The sequence below is a fragment of the Tachyglossus aculeatus genome, chromosome 7 (assembly GCF_015852505.1).
Source record: "Tachyglossus aculeatus isolate mTacAcu1 chromosome 7, mTacAcu1.pri, whole genome shotgun sequence".
Lineage (NCBI taxonomy): Eukaryota > Metazoa > Chordata > Mammalia > Monotremata > Tachyglossidae > Tachyglossus > Tachyglossus aculeatus.
The window spans coordinates 41650428-41671684 of record NC_052072.1 but is presented as its reverse complement, the minus strand read 5'-3'; the positions used below and the strand labels follow the sequence as shown (position 1 = coordinate 41671684).

At 42.1% G+C, this 21257-nt stretch overlaps 1 protein-coding gene across 2 annotated transcripts in view; it reads left to right on the top strand.

Moving 5' to 3' along the window:
• Positions 1-21257, top strand: part of LOC119930633 (interleukin 1 receptor accessory protein) — a 138667-nt gene that overhangs the window by 72754 nt on the left and 44656 nt on the right. For both annotated transcript variants that reach the window (XM_038749171.1, XM_038749172.1), the window contains exons 3-4: positions 7692-7977; positions 12372-12564. In XM_038749171.1, coding sequence (XP_038605099.1) covers positions 7692-7977; positions 12372-12564 — 479 coding nt within the window. The remainder of the gene's footprint in view (positions 1-7691; positions 7978-12371; positions 12565-21257) is intronic.

Below are 21257 nucleotides of genomic sequence, written 5' to 3'. Positions count from 1 at the left end.
ATGCATTAAATCATGCATGAATCATGATGAATTAACAAGAGTGTAGTATGTATCCTTTCTCCATTCACTACTTGGAATAGACCCTTTTTAAAATCAGTCAACCCATCAGTGGTATTTGTTGAGTGATTACAGTGTGCTGAGAACTATACTAAGCCCTTAATGGGTCCACTACAATAGACTTGGTAAATCTGTTCTCTGCCCACCAAGAGTTTACAGTCTAGGGGTAAGGGACAATATAAGGATATGTAAATATCATTATTATTATTACCTAAGTGCTGGGAGTGGGGTGAATATCAAATATTTTAAAGGTATAGTTCCAAAATCATAGGTGATACAAAAAGAAAGGCAAATAATCAGTTTTGGCCATGTCAATTCTTAAAAGCTTTCTGTCGTATGAAGAGGAACTGGAGAAAGTTCAGAAAAGATCAGCAAAAACAATTAGAGGGTTTGAAAATGGGTCCTGGAGGACATATTAGATTTGAGGTTTATTTAGCCAAGAGATGCGAAGGTGAAGGGGTGACTTAATAACTACAAGTTTATGAAGATTTTTATACAGCTTCAGATCTATAGAGGGCTGAAGAGAGGAATTGGGTTTTAATTAAAGCAGAAGATGCTTCGGCTGGACGTAAGGGAGAACATTTCAGAGTGACTGTCAGAATGATAGAATCCTGAAATGGATTTCCAAGTTAGATTGTGGAGTTTCTATCCCTGGCCATCTTCAAGAAAGGAATAAACAACCATCTGTCCCATTTGGTTTAGTTTAGTCATTCTCTAGTCTGGAGCCAGAGGGTTGCGTCTCTCAAAGACCCTTGCATCTGCCTGCTTCTAAAAACCTGCGCTATTTTTTCTCTATTCTATAGTTTTGGGGTTTTTTAAACATTCCTGATCAAAGAAATCTCTCAGGTTTGCCTGGTGATATATTTCTGCACTTTCTGAAAGTGCAAAAATAGATGATTAGCTCCTTAAGGAGGGCTCCAAGCCTCTTGAAAAAGAAAAAAAAAAGTCAATGTTGAAAAGTGAACCAATGAAAGGCATGTCAAAATATATAGTACCATTTTTCAAAAAGACTTCAGCCCAACTTCTTGTTCCTTCATAGAAACACGGAACAAAAAATGCCAACATTTTTATGTGAACTTGGCCCTTTTTTCCTTTACTTTCTTCATTTTAACAGCCTCCCTGAAGTCTTGTTCTTGAAATGCAGAGGATAGGTTAGAAGTATGTCATATTCCCTTATTCAGAGTAGCCTTTTGCTGGATTATCTATTTAGTTGTTAATTGAAGGCAAATTTCTTCCAAGAAGCCTTTTCTAAACCCTCCTCTCTTCTTCTCCCACTCCATTCTGCATCACCCTGACTTGCTCCCTTCATTATACTTCCCTTCGCCCCACCACATACAAATATATCAGTAATTATTTATTTATATTATTGATGTCTGTCTCCCCCTCTAGACTGTGAGCTTGTTGTGGGCAGGAAATGTGTCCGTTTGTTGTTGTATTGTATTATTCCAACAGCTTAGTTCAGTTCTTTGCATATATAAGTGCTCAATAAATACAATTGAATGAATGAATGGTTATTCATACTGGACCAGCCTGAAGTAGGATAATTTACCTATGCCGTATAATAAGAACTGTGGCATTTATTAAGCAATTAATGTATGCCAGGTGCTGTACTAAACACTGGAGTAGATACAAGTTAATCAAGTTGTTGCTTCAATCTCTCATCCTATCCCTACTGGAGTACTGCATCGGCCTCCTTTCTGGTCTCCCATCCTCCTGTCTCTTCCTGCTTCAGTCTATACTTTACTCTGCTGCCCGGATTGTCTTTGTACAGAAACACTCTGGGCATGTCACTCACCTCTTCAAAAATCTCCTGTGGTTACCTATCAACCTTCGAATCAAGCAAAAACTGCCCACTGTCGGCTTCAAAGCTCTCCGTCACCTCACCCCCTCCTACCTCACCTCCCTTCTCACCTTCTACAGCCCACCCACACACTCTGCTCCTCTTCTTCCACTAATCTCCTCACTGTGCCTCGTTCTCACCTGTCCTGCTGTCGACCCCCGGCCCACATCCTATCTCTGGCCTGGAATGCCCTCCCTCCACACATCCACCAAACCAGCTCTCTTCTTCCCTTCAAAGCCCTACTGAGAGCTCACCATCTCTAGGAGGCCTACCTAGACTGAGTTCCTCTTTTTCCTCTCCTCCTCCTCCTCCCCTCCCCATCCCCCTTCCCCTCTCCACAGTACTTGTGTATATTTGTACATATTTTTTACTCTAGTGCATTAATGATGTGTACATAGTTATAATTCCACTTATTCTGTTGGTATTGACACCTGTTTACTTGTTTTGTTTTGTTTTTTGTATATCTCCCCCTTCTAGACTGTGAGCCCGCTGTTGGGTAGGAACCATCTCTATATGTTGCCGATTTGTACTTCCTAAGCACTTAATACAGTGATCTGCACACAGAAAGCACTCAATAAATATGACTGAATGAATGAAAGTTAGACACAGTTCCTTTCTCCCAGAGCTCATGGTCTGAGGAGGAGGGAGAATAAGAAATGAATCCCTATTTTACAGAGGAGGAAACTGAGGGACAGAGAAGTTACATGACTTTCCCAAGGTCACAGAGAAGGCAAGTAGCAGAGTTGGAGTTAGAATCCAGGTTCCAGGGCCATGCTTTCCAGTAGGCCAAGCTGCTTCCCTTCTATGCTACTCCAAGCACTGTGCTAAACTTTGAGATGAATACAATCTGATTAGACACAGCCCTTGGTCTTCAAGGGACTCACAGTCTATTTGGAAGAGAGAATAGGTATGGAATCCCCATTTTACAGAGGAGGAAACCGAGGTACAGATAACTAAAGTGACTTGCCCTAGGTTACACATCAGGCAAGTGGAGAAGCTGGGATTAGAACCCAGATCTCCTGACTCCTAGTCCTGTGTTGTTTCCACTGGGTCTGTCTTTCTCATCTTCTTTCTCACCACCCTCCTTTAACTGCCTTTATGGACAAATAACATCTTTAGTATTAACTGCAGTATTAGGCAATCCTTTTAAATGATCTGTGATCATCAACACAGTTATATATAAAGCATATACTTTGTGCGGAGCACTCCCGTAGTCACTTGGTCAGATTCATTCCTGATCATTTTCCCAATCCCTACTCTCAAGGGATTTATAATCTAATGGTAAAAATGTAAGACAAAGGGCTCACTTTTAAAGTGTAACTGTCCATCGCATTAGCTAGATCAAGAAGAGTTCTTCCAGAAGTTTCTCTGGCTTTGTTGTGCATCCCCATGGACATCTGAACATTTTAAAAGATGTTCCATGAATAGAAGATGCTCATTTTCATATCTGAGGCCAATTGATGAATGGGAGTACCAAAATAATTACATTCAGTTCTACTACTGAACATGGGGTTACATTCTTGACGACCCATCTAGTGGAAAGCTTGCATTATAGTATGCCTGCTTCAATCACGGGTTCTTGCACAAAACTGTTTCTTTCGACTTAGCATCGTGCTTTATTTTGGTAGGCATTGTCAAACGTGTTAAGGAAAAGTTAAGTGTAAAGGGGTTCATTTGAAGACTATAGAACAGGAATCTGAGAGCTGTTTTTTGTTTTTTTGGCAGAAGATTCAAACCAAATGAAACCATAGAGCAGTCAGTGTGCAAACAGCCATGCAATTTACAGCCCTTATGTTTGTTTCACAGTATGTCATTAGGAAGAGGGAAGAGAAGAGAAAGGGAGGACAAGGGAAGGGTGAGCAGGAGGAGGGAGTCCAGACCAGGCAACTCCTCAGAGCAGCTCTCAGCAGCAGGCAACCAGTCAGTCAGTGGTATTTATTGAGCACTGACTGTGTGCAGAGCACTGTTTAAGTGCTTGGGAGAGTAGAGAATAACATTATAACAGATACATTCCCTGCCCACAACTAGTGGCATGCCTGCAGACCTCTGCCAAGTGGGGCAGGCAGCCCCGTCTCTGAGAAGGTCCCAAACCAGACTGCCGCCTCAGGGTCCAAAGAGGACCCCAGAGCCGAGACTAATGCCTCTGTGACTGAAGAATCCCTGCTCAAATCTGCCAGAATATCTGGAGGGAATATCTGCCCCATGTAGCAGCCAGCGGATATGCCTCTGGACTCTTTTTTTCAGAAAGCCCTTGTCCTTTCCACTTCTGCTGTTAGATGCCTGATTCTTCTTCCAACTCTCTGCAACCCCATCCACCAACCCCCCCCCCCCCCCCCACCGCCAACTCTGACGATTATGGTATTTGTAAAGCGCTTACTATGTGTCAAGCACTGTTCTGCAAAGCTGACAATTCCAGGAGGAAGGAAGGTGGGAGAGGAGTTAGCATCAGGTAGCTCCAGTGTGCTACTCAGCCCTTGCCCAGCTCTTAACAGACACATACACAGCTGCTATCAGTGTGCCTGAAGTCAGACACCCAGTCTGCTTTTGGTACAGAGCTCTGCACACATAGTTGGCACTCCATCAGTAATGCGGATGGTTTCCATAGTTTTTTGCTGTGGAGGCAAAAAAGTGATGGTAACACCATCATGCAGCTGAGGCTGCCAGTGGATGCCTCTCTGCCTCTGTCCCAAAATCCCATTTGGTTCCAAGAATAGCCAGACTCTGGCTCCCAACCCTTGCTACCGGGTAGCTATCATTCAGAATCTTTTCCCTTTATCTCTTAAGAGTAAATCAGTGCATTTTTGAGATATAAAAATCATCAATGGAACAAGCCTTCCCATATGTAGTGGCTCCCAGAAGCTCTCGCTTTCTGAATTTGAGATATTTTCTCAGTTTCACAATCTAACCTCCTCCTTCTTCTGTTTTAGTAACTGAGACATATATTCTTCATTACAGGTGGGGATCTTCCCTTTACTGCTCGTTAATGTGGCCAGAGAACCTCACCCTTCTTGAACTTTCCTTGTTTCTACCTGATTAGTATTTTTTATGCTAACTGGTAAGTGCTTACTATGTGTCAAGCACTGAACTAAGCACTTGGTTAGATACAGGATAATCAGGTTGGACGCAAACCCTATTCCACATGGGGCTCACAGCCCAAATGGGAGGAGAACAGGTATTGAATTCCCAATTTACAGATGAGGAAACTGAGGCACACAGAAGTTCAATGAGTTGCCTGTGTGTTAGACCCTGGGATTAAAACACAGGCCCTCTGACTCCCAGGCTCAAGGCGTTTCTGCTAGGTCATGCTGCTTCCCAAGAGCCTCATTTATAAGAAGTTGGAATTAGTTTTCTGTAAGGGATGTGTGTCCTGGCTGTCAGAGGATCAAGGAGTCTGTACAGTGCTGTGTACAAAGTAGGCACACAACAAATTCCATTGATAGATAGGCTAGGATGGCAAGGATTCTAGAAAACTAAAGTCAGTTTGCCCATTGGCATATCTCTTAAGCATGAGAGAAAGTCAATTAACCTCAGGGTTTCTGTTTTCTCCCACTGAATGAGGGAATAATAATGAAACCTAAAGGGGACCTTGTGGGATTAATTTGTTAGAATGTAAACCATGTTATATAAATGCTAATTGTTGCTACCCACCTGGGCTGGGTTTGCTAGAGACCTGGAGTTGAAAGCACACTGATTACCTCATTGGTCTTTTGTGCCACCAAGCATTAGCTTTAGGAAACCATTCGGTTTACTTTATCGTTCCCCTGTGATCTGCGGACAATTTAAAGAGGGATTTCCTCTGTGGAGTGAACTGGATAGGAAGAACATTTTAACAAAAATGCAATTTACTGAATTCCCTTTGCTGTTATTAAAGATGAATCTGTTTGCATGGCAGCTTTCTCCTCAGTCTTTCCTTCTGCTGGAGCCAACAGTAAATCATATAATTGATTCTGTGTTCTATGACGTTCTGGTCTATTGTCATGCATTTTCTTGGACAAAATCACCTCAGGTGGCTTCTGCAGAAATTTCAAAATTCATAGATCTTATTTCAAGTGGTCAAATGCCCCAAAAGTGGATGATGATATAGTAATGAATTGATATGACTCTTTTGAATATTTATGCCTGGGAGCATTTATTTGGTACTTTCTTTCAAAGATGTCTAATGCTCTGAAGATATCAATCAGGTGATTTTTCACTTGTCTTACTGTCCCTATTTTACATATGAAGAGCAGAGCACTGAAAGATTCGTTAATAGGACCAAGCATTTTGTTAAGGTTTGTGGCCAGATCTCAAACAGTTCTGCACAGACTTGGTTTAGTGCTTCATCCAGGAGATGAATTAGGTGAAGTGTTTTTCGGTGGAGTCCTATATCTAGGGCAAGAGGAAGCCCAGACATAAGAAAGGCTAACATTCCTTATCGGTTAATAATCCTCTGCAGAGTGATAAAACTGTCCTAGTGGGAGACCAGGGTGCCTGATGGAAAAAGCATGGGACTAATACCACCTCTTCCACTGGCCTTCCATGTGACCTTGGGCAAGACTTTTAAACCTCTCTGTGTTGTTTCCTTGCCTGTAAAATGGGGTTAATAAATAATACCTGCTATCCATGCCTCCTACAGGGATGCCATGAGTAAGGTGAAAGCACTCGGAAAAATAAAAATGCTATACAAAATTCAAGGTGTTAGTGGAACTGAGTCAGGGTCAGTCAATTGATGGTATTTATTGAGTGCTTACTGTGTGCAGAGCAGTACAGTAAGTGCTTGGGAGAATACAATATAACAATTAGAACAATATAGAGATAACAATAATATATAAGATCTCTATATAATATATTATATATAATATGTCCAGATAATTCTCTATAACAATATAGAGAAGCAGCGTGGCTCAGTGGAAAAGAGCACGGGCTTTGGAGTCAGAGGTCATGGGTTCAAATCCCGGCTCCACCAATTGTCAGCTGTGTGACTTTGGGCAAGTCACATAACTTCTCTGGACCTCAGTTACCTCATCTGTAAAATGGGGATTAAGACTGTGAGCCCCCCGTGGGACAACCTGATCACCTTGTAACCTCCCCAGTGCTTAGAACAGTGCTTTACACATTGTAAGCACTTAATAAATGCCATTATTATTATAAGCGCTTAGTACAGTGCTCTGCACACAGTAAGCGCTCAATAAATACGATTGTTGATAATATAACAGAGTTGGTAGACATGTGATCCCATACCATATCTCCTCTACATCTCTGAGGAGCCTCCATCCCATCCCGTCTTCCACCACTCTGGCAGGACAGAGGGCAGCAACCCCAGCCTGGTGCCACCTTCACAAAACCTCGGGAAGACTGTGGTTACTGCTACTGTAGCAGTTGCTGTGGCTGCAGCTGTGCCTGTGGATTGTGACCCATGAGGAGTCCAAAATTCTGCTCCTCTAGCCACTTCGCCTTACCGAGCTTTGTTTTTGTCACTGCATTATCTTAATGTTTCATTTCCTCCCTCCTTAGGTATCTGTCACCAGTCTCCACTACCACCCCCCCCATTTTTATTTTTAGATTGTGAGTCCCCCCAAGGGACAAGACTGTGTGTAATTCCCACTTAAAGTATTCTTTCCCCATGCTTTAGTGGTTTGCACAAAGCACTTAATACCATTACTATTACTATTATTATTACTACTACTACTACTACTGCTTATAGAGTATATTGGGAAATATGCCAATGTGAATAAGGTGGAAAGAATGTCACCGATGCAGTTTTGGGGGTGGAAACTTACAAATATCACATCTTATTTTTTTCTGATGGTTCAAGAACGCTGTGAAGACTGGGGACTAGACACTATGACCAAAATCCAAGTATATGATGGGGAACCTGCCTGTATCAAGTGCCCACTCTTCGAACAGTTCCTGAAGTACAACTACAGTACTGCCCACTCTGCCGGACTTACTCTGATCTGGTATTGGATTGGACAAGACCGTGACCTCGAGGAGCCAATCAATTTCCGACTGCCAGACAACCGGATTAGCAAAGAGAAAGACATCCTCTGGTTTCGGCCCACTCTTCTCAATGACACTGGGAATTACACTTGCATGTTGAGGTAGGTGGTCTTTCTTAGGAGTGAGATTATTGTGACTTCCTCTTGTCAATCAATCAGTTGTATTATTGAGCACATACTGTGTGCAGAGTATTCATTTGATTGTATTTATTGAACGCTTACTGTGTGCAGAGCGCTGTACTAAGAGTTTAGTATAGTACTAAGCACTTGAGAAAGTACAAGAGAAGCAGAAGAGAAGAGAAGCAGAAGAGAAGCAGCATGGCTCAGTGGAAAGAGCCCGGGCTTTGGAGTCAGAGGTCATGGGTTCGAATCCCGGCTCCGCCAACATGTCTGCTGTGTGACCTTGGGCAAGTCACTTAACTTCTCGGAGCCTCAGTTCCCTCATCTGTAAAATGGGGATGATGACTGTGAGCCCCACGTGGGACAACCTGATCACCTTGTATCCCCCCAGCGCTTAGAACAGTGCTTTGCACATAGTAAGCGCTTAACAAATGCCATTATTATTATTATTGTTATTATTACAACAGAGTTGGTAGACATGTTCTCTGCCCACTAATAACGTAGTCCTTTCTAATTGAGGCCAAAGTGAAGGAGAGTACAGGCCAGTCTAATAGAACGTTTCAATAGAAGAAGCAGCGTGGCTTATTGGAAAAAGCATAGGCCTGGGAATCACAGTATCTGGGTTCTAATCCTGGCTTCACCACTTATCTGCTGTGTGTGGCCTTGGTCAAGTCATTTAACTTTCCTGGGCCTCAGTTACCTTATCTGTAAAAGGGAGATTAAAGCTGTTAGCCCCATGAAGGACATGGACTGTGTCCAACCTGATTATCTTGTACCTATCCCAGTGCTTAGTACAGTGCCTGGCATATAGTAAATGCTTAACAAATACTATGATAAACAAGGACTGATTTCTTGAGTGGATGATTCTGACATCTTTCATTGAAATCTTTCTCTCTCACACCCACGCATTCTCCCACACAATTAGCAATTCTTTTCTTCCCCTTCAACTTGACCTTACACCTCTGCAGAGAGTAAGGCTGATAGAAATGTGAAAACTACATTCACATACTCCATTCTGTCCTGAAGCACTTACTTCACTACTCTGCACCCAATAAGCTCTCAATAAATACCTTTGGTTAATTGATTTTTTTCTTCCTCCTCTCTTTTGCGTTGCTGTTCTCTAGTCACCTGAAATCCAAATGCTTTTTTTTACCACTCTTCTACCTTCTCCTGCCTACTTCTTTCTGCCACTTCTTAGAGCGTTTTCACTAGCTGATTTATGTAGACCTACTTTAAGTAAAAGCAGTCTAAATCATTGTCAGTATAAGATTTGTGGGGTCCAGATTAGTGGAGTTTTATTGTATCTTATTTCTTTCAGCTTTCCCGTATGTCCCATCATTTTGGTGCCCAGGTATTTATTCATTCATTCATTCAATCATATTTATTGATCACTTACTGTGTGCAGAGCACTGTCCTAAGCACTTGGAAAGTGCAATTCAGCAACAAAGAGAGACAATCCCTGCCCACAACAGGCTCACAGTCTAGAAGTCGGGGAGACAGACATCAAAACAAGTAAGCAGGCATCAATAGCACCCATATAAATAAATGGAATCATATATATATATATATATGCACATCAAAACAAGTAAACAGGCATTAATATAAATAAATAGGATTATAGATATGTACATATATACATAATTGCTGTGGGGCAGGAAGGGGGTTAGAGCAAAGGGAGCGAATCAGGGTTATGGGGAGGGGAGAGGGAGAGGGAGCTGAGGAAAAAAGGGCTTAGTCTACACACCATGGACACATAAAGAAGAAGAAAAGAAAGAGGAATTTAGAAAGGGGGTAGTTCCAGTAAGTTTCATTTTTTTCAGGTGGGTAAGCCCTCAAGTGAACCTCATCTTCTCCTCAGGAACTTACAAAGGCAGCCTGGTACAAAAGAGAGAGTAGTGGGTTTAGTTCCCGATTTGTGCAGTGCAGTAAAAATAGTGGGCAGTTGTTGGATAATGATGATGATGGTTATGTCCCTTAATTGCTCTGTGACCTGAACAAATCACTTTTCCTCCCTGTGCTTTTATGTCTTCATTTACAATCAGGAATAAGAATTTAACCTAGCTGAGGAGGTGTGTGCAAAATCATTTGGCTCTAAGAGTGCTACATAATTACATGTCCAAATTTAAACATAAAGTATGTTTAGCTTTATTCCAAAAGTCTTTACCTGATTAACCCCTTGTCTCCCCTTTGTGCCCTCCACTCTGCCCTACCTAGGCAATTGACCGTATACCCCTTAAGCACTTCAGTACTCACTCCAGCCCCCACAGTACTTATGTACATATCGTCATACTATACTTTTGCCCCTTTGTTTAGTATATTTCATATCTGTCTCCCCCTGTAGACTGTAAGCTTCTTGTGGTCAAGTGGTTAGAGCATGGCCCTGGGGGTCAGAGGACCTGACTTCTAATTCCAGCTTCACCACTTCCCTGTTGGGTGAGACTGGAAAAGTCACTTAGCTTGGCTGTGTTTGTTCTGACGATTTTGTTTCTAATTGTTTCTATTTATTCCGACAATTGACAATTGACACCTGTGTACATGTTTTGTTGTCTGTCTCCCCCTTCTAGACTGTGAGCCCATTGTTGGGTAGGGACTGTCTCGATATGTTGCCGACTTGTACTTCCCAAGCGCTTAGTACAGTGCTCTGCACACAGTAAATACTCAATAAATACGATTGAATGAATGTGTCTCAGTTTCCTCATCTGTAAAATGGTGATTCAATATCTGTTCACCCTCCTCCCTAGATTGTGAGTCACACAGTGGTCTGGGATTGAGGTGGATTTGGGAAGGCAAGTGTAAGGGTTTGCATGCTGTAAGACACTGATTGTGGCACAGGTAACGAGAGAAAAATTTAACAAATACCTCTACCCAGTGGGCTTGAGTGGAATAAGTGATGTTGTCATGTGAATCACAGTCTCACAACTCCCTGCATTGTACTAAGCACTCTTGCAAAAAGTCATTTTGGACCAAACTCTGGAGGAAAGCTCTGGACCATGAAAAGCCCATTCACACCAGCATTGATTCATACCTGGGTGGGCTGACAAGATCCCCAAGAGTGTGGGGACATTCTTAAAGTTCTGGAACTAGCAGCATGGCCTAATAGAGCATGGGCCTATGAGTCAGATGGACCTGGGTTCTAATCCCGGCTCCACCACTTTGCTGCGTGACCTAGAGTCACACTTCACTTCTCTGTGCCTCAGTTATCTCATGTAAAATGGGGATTAAGACTATGAGGCCCATGTGGTACAGGTACTGTGTCCAACCTGATTAGCTTGTATCCTCCTCAGTGCGTAGAACACTGCTTGGTACCTAGTAAGTGCTTAACAAGTATCATTATTATTATTATTGCTATTAGATACCTACAGGGAAAGGTGTACAGCTCCTGGCCAGAAGCTCATCTCTCGGACTGGGCCACTAATCCCAAGACCCTCTTGCATCCTCCAGTTGGGGGAAGGAGATGTAGGAACAGGCTCTCGAAATTGCAGGGAATTATTTGGGTTGACCAGGTTTTTACCAAGCCATTTTTAGGAATTGGGAATGAGGCACTGCTCAGGACCAAGACTTCTTCTCCACTTCCTCCTTTTTCTCCCCCTCTCTCTCCCCACTTCCTCCCTCCCATCCCCCACCACCAGGGCCCCTTTGGAACATTCTTATAAGTGAGGCAGTTAGGAGTGGCCGTGGAATGTTTAAGTCCATTCAAACTTTTCTTAGGGAAAATAATTATTTTGGTGAACTTTATTTTATCTAACAAAAAACAGCATGGCCTAATAGATAGAGCATAGGCCTAGGAGTCTGAAGGATCTGGGTTCTAATTCTGGCTCCTCCAACTTGTCTGCTGTGTGACCTTCAGCAAGTCACTTAACTTCTCTGGGCCGCAGTTGCCTCATCTGTAAAATGGGGATTAAACCTGTGAGCCCCATGAGGGACAGGGACTGTGTCCATTCTGAATAATTTGTATCTACCCCAGTGCTTATTACAGTGATTGGCATGCAAATAACATTAAAAAAACTTTATCATCAAGATCAAAGTAGTCAATCAATCGTAGTCTTATTTCAACCTCATAAAAGATACACTTCTGTTTGTTTTTTAAATAAATTTTGAGAGCATAAAATATTGATTATCCAATGCTTTACCTAGATCATATTAAATTTATTGTTTGGTGTTTGGTGCATTGGTTTCAGTTTTATAACTCCTTTTTTCAGCTTCCAGTTTTTACGCACATAAATGTGAAATCTCTGACTCTAAATATGTTGTATGCCCTTTAGAATTTGTTTTATAAAAGTTTTTTTTAAATGCTATTGGTGGGATAGCACTAATCCTCACTAATCATTATTGTCGCTTTACTCTGCATTATTTTTTTCTTTCTTTTTTTAAATCAGGAATACCACATATTGCAGCAAAGTTGCCTTTCCCCTGGAAGTTGTTAGAAAGGACCCAGGTAAATGTGTCAGTCCAGTAGTGAAACCGTTGGTGAAGTTATTATATGAAGAGGAAGACTTGCAATTCATCAATTGTCCAAATATAGATGGATTCTATCCTGTAAGCCTGAAACCAGTTGTCCGTTGGTTCAAGGTAAGGAAGCCCCTGTGCTTCTCTTCAAAGAGAGACTTTGACTTTATTCTTAGCTTGGTTGTTTGGCTTTGGACGATTCCTTAATCTCTCAGTTTTCTTTTCTATATTAATAAAATAGAGGAAATGCCACTGTTAAATGTGGAGTTGGCAATTATCTGGAGGATTAAGGATGAGACCGAAGCCAATTCTGATCAGTCAGGGCAAAAATTTGATTTTTTTTCCCTATGCCTCTTGTTTGTTCCCCAAACCCAACCACTTCCCTAGAAAATTGGCTATTATCTGTTAAATCTGGGGTGAGTAGGTAATTGATCTTGATCATGCAGAGAAAACAAACCAATTTGGCTTACATTTTTCAGCCAGAATTAATCAGCTTATGGCCAATTCTCTACATCTCTTTGTGCTCTATGATCTGGTCTCAGAAAAATATTGTGGATATGAGATCATTTAAATGCATTTGGCATTTGTGTCCTTTACATTAATGCTCACTAAATACTATTGGCTGACATGATGCAGCTGATCATATCGCCAGAAAGAGTGATTGATGCCCAGTTGTCCTGTGTACTCCATGTACACATGAAAACTATTTCGGTTTCTAAGAGTACTTTAAACTCTGTAATGATTCCTGCTCTCCACAACTGCTTTTTGTTTATCAAAGGTACATTGATACTCTTGTTGTTAGACCATCCTGATCTCAGGGTATTTCAGAGTAATGAGTCCTACTTTTTATATTATGGTGAACCTACTTATAAGACCCTCTTTCACACTAAGTAGTTTTCTGCCACCTCCTCTTCTCATTGCCCCTGCTAAATTATTCATTTCATTCATGAAAAGCAAAGTGAATCAAAATCTGAATTGCAATCTTTGGAAATTAAAAGCTGTGTTGTTTAGAGCAGGACATATGTTCTGTAAAAAATAAAAAAAGAAATCCTTGAGTGCTGTGACCAATTTATTTGGGAAGGAAAAAAGCATATTTTTTTGCCGGATATTTGTTACATTAAGAAATGCTGAGTGCTTAATACAGGATAAGGGCTGTGTATCAATAATACCATTTCATAAAAGAAAAGAAAAAGTTATCTGAATGGGTCAGAATACATTGGTATGAAATTATTTTCTTGTCATTTCTATAATTTCTGCATTAAATTATAATATATACCATGTTACCTTTTAAATTATGAAGGTTGAAATGTTTTAACATTGTGAACCGTATGTTTAGAACTCAAAATGTACTATGTTTTCCATGCTCTCTAATTCCTACATTTTATAAACTTAGCTACTTGTTCTGGGTTTTAAACCAAGGTAGACCTCCATCAATTCTAAATAGTATAGTGGATAGAGCACAAGATTGGGATTCAGAAGGTCATGGGTTCTAATCCCAGCTCTGCCACTTGTCTGCTGTGTTACCTTGGGCAAGTAATTTCACTTCTCTGTGCCTCAGTTGTTACCTCATCTTTAAAATGGGGATTGAGACTGTGAGCCCCATGTGGGGCAAGTACTGTGTCCAATCCAATTTGCTTGTAACCACCACAGTGTGTATTAAAGTAACTGACACATAATAAGTGCTTAACAATTACCACAATTATCATTAACCCACTTTCTGGTTGCTTCAAGTGAGTGCCTGAAATAGTAATTTCCAAAGATATATATATATAAAACAATGAAAATTATTCTTTTTATCTTTGAAATCTGCCTCAACTAAAGCCTGTATATTGTAGTTCAGAGGAATGACTTCATTGGGAGTTTTAAATGCAGCAATTTTGACAGCTGGCAGAATCCTCTCAACAATCAATTAACGGAATGAAACAAAAAACCCTGTGGAAATCAATTTGCAAAAGCAAGCCATCCTCTTGCCTAATAGAGCCATTAAAAATAGTATATTACCTCCGCCTGTAAATTTTGCAGTGAAATTAATCTGACTTGGAGTAACACAGTTTAGAGTTATCTTTGGGAAAATGGGAAAATCTTTGCCTTTTATGACTATCAAGATACCATCAGTGTAACATGTTCCTGAAAAGGAATCAAACTTGGGCTTTCTTTATTGGCACTGTATGCATTGTTGGGAAATGTGGGCAGTTTATTAAAAGCCTCGTGTAATAGCTATCGTTTCAAGTGTTCATTTAAATTTAATATTACTCAATACTTTCTGCCCTTTTATAGATTTGGAAGATTTTGCTTCAGGATATCAAAATTTGGGTCTCATAGTTGTACAACACTTAAGTAGAATTAAAAATGACAAAATAATAAAAATAGGGACCAACCTTTATTCAGAACAATCCAGAAGAAAGGAGTTCAGGAGTTGGCTAAGAGCCCATTAGCAACTCTGCAGCGGTCCCAGTAATCATGAGAGAACCAGATTCCCAAAGCGAAAAATAACCCGAAAGTCAAGATTTAATCAGAGTTACAACTTCAAAGACCTATGTTTACAGAATGATATTTACAGTCACTGCAGGTTAAAGCTGAGAAGTCATATGGCCAACTGGTTAGAGCACGGGTCTGAGAGTCAGGACCTGTGTTCTAATCTTGGCTCTGCCACTTGTCTGCTGTGTGACCTCGGGCAAGTCACTTTACTCTGTCCTGCAATTACCTCAGCTGTAAAATGGGGATTAAGACTGTGAGCTCCCTGTAGTACAGGGATTGTGTCCAACCTGTGGCAAATATTTTGCAAGTCTCCAGAGAGCCCAGGAAGTCTAGCAGTTCTCTAAATAGAAACCTGGAGAATGAATGGGGAAGGATGGAGGAAAGAATAGCTTGGTGGTCCCAAAGAGGGCCTGTCTCTAGACCAAGGGGGAAATGTTGCCGTAACATTTCCGAATAATTCTTCTCCGTGTCTGTCTCAAGGCTACGAGTGTAATGATCCACAGTACTCATGGAGAGGCAGTACTGCCCAGTAATTTTTTTTTTTTCCTTAATGGTATCTGTCAAGTGCTTACCATGTGCCAAGAACTGTAGTAAGCGCTGGAGTACATGCAAGATAATTAGGTTGGACATTGTCCCTGTCCCACATAGGGCTTACGGTCTTAGTCCATATTTTGCAGATGAGGTATCCAAGGCCCAGAGAAGTGAAGTGACTTGCCCAAGTTTCCACAGTAGACAAGTGGTGGAGCTGGGATTAGAACCCAGGTCCTCTACTCCCAGTCTTGGGCTCTTTTCACTAGGCCACTCAGTTGGCTAGGAAACTTTCAGTGCTGATTTTTGCCACTGCACTTCTACCTCATGTTTATTATTGTTTTCCCCATGTGACAAATGGAAAGAAGACCAGTCCTTACTTGGCAGGTATGGGTGATAGCCTCAGCACTTAAGCATATTGTTTACCTCTTTATTGAAGCAATTGTTCAGTTGTTTCATTGTGACTTGTTGTACCGCATTGTGCTTATACTTCTTCCACCTTTTGTGATCAGTTGATCATTTGGGGCTGTCTCGCCCATTAGACAGTATGCTGGTTGCAGACAGGTTAACAGGACGTGCTCCTATTGTGATCTCACAGTTCAGTGCCTAGTGCTCAGTAAATGCTATTGACTGTGCAGCATTGTCCAAAATTACAGACATCCAGTGCCTACAATGTACCTGATGCAAGCATTCTTTAGTAGTAAGGGTATTTATTAAGCATTATTGTAGACAGAACACTGTGTTAAGCATTGGGACAGAATACGCAGATGGGAATCATACCCCTGCCCCTCAGGGGGCTCATAAGCTAAAATAACCACTCCCCTTCTTGCCGGTAATAATAATAACAATTGTGGTATTTGTTAAGCTCTTATTGTGTGCCAGGCACTGTACTAAGCGCTGGGGTGGATGCAAGTGGATCGGGTTGGACGCAGTCCCTGTCCTGCTTGGGGCTCACAGTCTTAGTCCCCGTTTTGCAGATGAGGTAACTGGGGCACAGAGAAGTGGAGTGACTTGCCCAAGGCCACATGGCAGACATGTGGTGGACCTGGGATTAGAACCCATGACCTTCTGACTCTAACCACTATGTCATGTGCAGACATTTTGTCTGAGCTAAATAGCCGACTGTGCTAGTGAGCAACCCAGCAACTGTGCTCTGAAACAACCCTCAGATACGTCCGTCAACTACAGAGATTCAGAGGAGCTGGTGAAAGTGTACAACAGGAATCCTGGAATCATTGAGAAATCATGTGTTCCAACTAGTTTCCTGTTTCCAAGCAGGTGGATAACTCCTTTGCTGCAGCTGTTCTATCCAGCCACACTTTCTCTCGTTCAGCTGTATTTACAACCAGATAAATCCCATTCTTTCAAATGGGTCCACTGGGCTTGGGAAATCCTTTAAATGGCATGCTTCCGTCCCCCCCGCCATTTGTTGCCCTTTCTCATGACTCTCAAAACCCAACACTGCCCAAGAATCGCACCAGCGGGAAAACATCATTCATTCAGTCAATCACATTTATTGAGTGCTTACTGTGTGCAAAGCACAGCAGTAAGCGCTTGGGAGAGTACGATAAAACAATTAACAGACACAATCCCTGCCTACAACGAGGTTATAGTCTGGATACATTGCTCAAATGTCAAATTCCCAGGCCTGAGACATTCTGTCATTTCTGTGCCTGAAGTTGCCTGGGATTTCTCACCATCCCTACTATTTGGGAGCCTCCTGGGTGCACAGGAGAAGGCTCAGCACTTGGCAGAGAACTTGAGACATAGTAGACATGATCCCTGCCCTCTAGGAAGAAGAGATAGGAGACGACTCTGGTGGATCGTTCTGTCACCCGGGATCGAAGCCGTAAGTTTCTGAGTTTTAATCCTCTGCCAGTCAACTGCTGTGCAATCTTGGGCAAGTCACTTGGCTTCACTGTACCTCGGTTTTCTCAACTGTAAAAATGGGGATTCAGTGCCTGTTCTCCCTCCTACTTAGACTGTGAGCCCCATGTGAGACAGAGGCTTTGTCCAACCTGATTAGCTTGTATCTACCACGGCACTTAGAACGATGGTTGACACACAGTAAGTGCTCAACAGATGCCATAATAAATGCATCTAAAAATCAAGTGAGATAAATTTGGAAGTTTGGAAAGGATGTGGACTGGCACTTAATGAGATGAGAGTGGATAAGTAAGAGAGAGGCAGCTGGGGAAGAGGTCAGAGGCCAATGGGTAGGAGTTTTATGCCAGCAGAAAGGGAAGAACCGTTGGAAGGTTTGAAGTGGGAGAGGAATGTCTTTGTGAATGGTGTCTTTTTAAGTGGATAAATGTGGCTCTACGCAGGGTAGTCTGCAGAGGGGAGATCAGTTAAGTGTTAACTGTGAGGTAATGAGGGCTAGAACCAAGGAGGTGGTATAAGTCCCTTCTAGACTGTGAGCCCACTGTTGGGTAGGGACCGTCTCTATATGTTACCGAATTGTACTTTCCAAGCATTCATTCATTCAATCATTTATTGAGTGCTTACTGTGTGCAGAGCACTGTACTAAACACTTGGGAAGTACAAGTTGGCAACACATAGAGGCGGTCCCTACCCAACAACGAGCTCACAGGGGGAGGGGGAGGGGGAGAAAGACAACAAAATAAAACGTGGACAAGTGTCATCATCAGAGTAAATAGAAATAAAGCTAAATCACATCATTAACAAGATAAATAGAATAGTAAATATGTACAATGATGTGCAGATGGAGATGTGGGGGGTTCTGGGAGAATTTCTAGACTGAGCCCGTTGTTGGGTAGGGACCGTCTCAATATGTTGCCGACTTGCACTTCCCAAGCGCGTAGTACAGTGCTCTGCATGCAGTAAGCACTCAATAAATACGACTGAATGAATGAATAAGCTCCTTGAGGGCAGGAATCATGTCTACCACCTCTTACTGTACCATATTCTCCCAAGTGCTTAGTATTGTACTCTGCACATAGTAAGCTATCAATAAATACTATTGATTGATTAAATGCCTAGTGAATTTTAAATAAATCAAAGCACATAATCTCTGGTAATGAAGACTGGAAAATCTTCTGCTGTAGAGAGGCTTCTATTTAGAAGAAAGTTTGGCGGATGAACAGTGAATAGATACAGGAGAAACACAGTTGAGCAGACTAGAGTTCTCTGTTCCCTTGGCCATTATTAGTGATGACTGTGTATGAATGCTTGTGTTATCCTTCCCAGCCCACGCTCACTTTCACAGCCTGCCCTTTTCTCCCAGCCTCTGATACAGCCCACACAATCTTTTCTTATAGGCCCAATTTAAAGCCCACCCTCCCATTTCATTCTTTCTGTTTTCTGGGTCCCAAAGTGAAAGAGAGAGGGTGGGAGGGAGAGAGAGAGAGAGAGAGAGAGAGAGAGAGTGTGTGTGTGTGTGTGTGTGTGTGTGTGTGTGTGTGTGTGTGTGTGTGTGTGTGTGTGTGTGTGTGTGTGTGTGTGTGTGTGTGTGTGTGTGTGTGTGTGTTTTGGGGGGCTAGAATCATGGTATGTTGCTGTGGAAACCATTGTGACTTAATTGAAAAAGATATTCAAGAGCCTAACTTTTCCGGCTACAGTCTCAGTAGGATCAGGTGTGGGGAATTAGTTGGCTGTGAGTCGGATGACCTTTGCTAGAAAACAGGTGTGATAATCACCATTCTGAGGAGAGTAGAATGAATAGTGCTTTCTATGCAACTGGGCAGTGAGAGTCTAAAAATCATCACTTGAATGAGAATTTGAAATGGATGCATAATGAATTCTCTTTAGGAAAGCAACATAAATCATGCTGCATAAACATGTAAATCCTACTCCCTCCCTATGATTTCTATGTGGGACAGGGACTGTGTCTAACCTGATTATCTTGTATCTATCCCAGAATACTGTGCCTGTAAAAAGGAAACACTTAACTACCATAATTATTATTATTCATTATCATTACTGAAAGCACAATGGAAAATGTGTAGTTGAGCTGGGATGGAAGGAAGCAGGTTGTCCCTTCACATTCTTGTTCTCTCCTGCTGCTATTGGTTGCTGGACATTTGCAACTCTGTCTACTTGCCATGGTAAGAAAAATGGGACAGCTGATCAATCAGTTAATTGAGTGCTTAATGTGGCCCCCAAAGCAGCTTGGCCTATTAGAGCATGGGCCTGAGAGTCCGAAGGTCATGGGTTCTAATCCCAGCTCTGCCTCTTGTCTGCTGTATGACCTTGGACAAGTCATTTCAGTTCTCTGGGCCTCAGTTACCTCATCTATAAAATAGAAATTAAGACTGTGAGCCCCGTGTGGGACAGGGACTGTGTCCAACCTGATTAGCTTGTATCTACCCCAGTATTTAGAACAGTGCTTGGCACATAGCACTTAACAATTGCCATCATTATTATTATTATTGTCATTAGCAGTAATAATAATAGGGTTGGAAGGTGGGGAGAGAGATCCCTTGAGACCCTGGAGAATGGAACTGTGGGGTAGCCTGTAATAATATAATAGTAATAATTGTGGCATTTGTTAAGCACTTACTAAATGCCAAATACTGTACTAAGCACTGGGGTAGATACAAGCAAATCGGGTTGGACGCAGTCCCTGTCCATATGAGGCTCACAGTATTAATCTCCATTTTACAGATGAAGTAACTGAGGCACAGAGAAGTGAAGTGACTTGAACAAGGTCACACAGCAGGCAAATGGTGGAGCTGGGATTAGAACCCAGGTCCTTCTGACTCCCAGGCCCAGGCTCTTTCCACTAGGCCAAGCTGCTTTGGGGCCACTAACTAGACAGCGGCAGGAGCGAGATTAGGGGTCCCCAGAAACTGAGGAAAGAATATGGGTGTAAGATAGTTTGTTGATGTGCTAACAGCCATTTCCCACTCTACTTCACTGCCTGCCCTAATGAGTGCATCCTCCATACAGTCCCATAGTTTTATCTGGCTTTGCTTGTGTTTCCATTGCCTCCTCTGAAATTTCCCTGGCATCCTGCCCCCTCCCTCTCCAACCCCTCTACTTGTTGCCACCTCCTCCCCAACCCAGGCAATCAGTCAATCAATCAATGGAATTACTCTATTTTACTTGTATCTATTTACTAGTCTATTTATTTTGTTAATGTTGTGCATATAGCTATAATTCTATTTATTCTGATGGTTTTGACACCTGTCTACATGTTTTGTTTTGTTGTCTGTCTTCCCCTCGTAGACTGTGAGCCCGTTGTTGGGTAGGGACCGTCTCCGCATGTTGTTGACTTGTACTTCCCAATGGCTTAGTACAGTGCTGTGCACATGGTAAGAGCTCAATAAAAATGATTGAATGAATGAATTTACTGAGCACTTACTATATGCAAAGCTCTATACTAAGTGCTTGGGAGAGGACACTACAGTAGAGTTGATAGATAAGACCCCTGCCCTTAAGGAGCTTCCGGACTAGAAGGGTTACTTACAGGCAAGTAGGAAATCATAGCCTGGGTTTCAGCAGTTGCCAGATGGCCATCCCTACTCTCCACCTTTTTCCTTATCCATCTCTCCTCCCCATACTGTTTAGCTGTTGAGAAGCAGCATGGCATAATGGATAGAACACAGGCCTGAGAGTCAGGAGATTGTGAGTTTTAATCCCAGCTCCACCACTTGTCTTCAGTGTGACCTTGGGAAAGTCACTTCACTTCTCTGTGCCTCAGTTACCCCATCTGTACAATGAAGATTGAGACTGTGAAACCACGTGGGACAAGGACTGTCCCAGTGCTTAGTGCAGTGCCTAGAACATGGTAAATGCTTAATTAATACTGTCATTATTATTATAATTATTATTAGCTATTGGACATT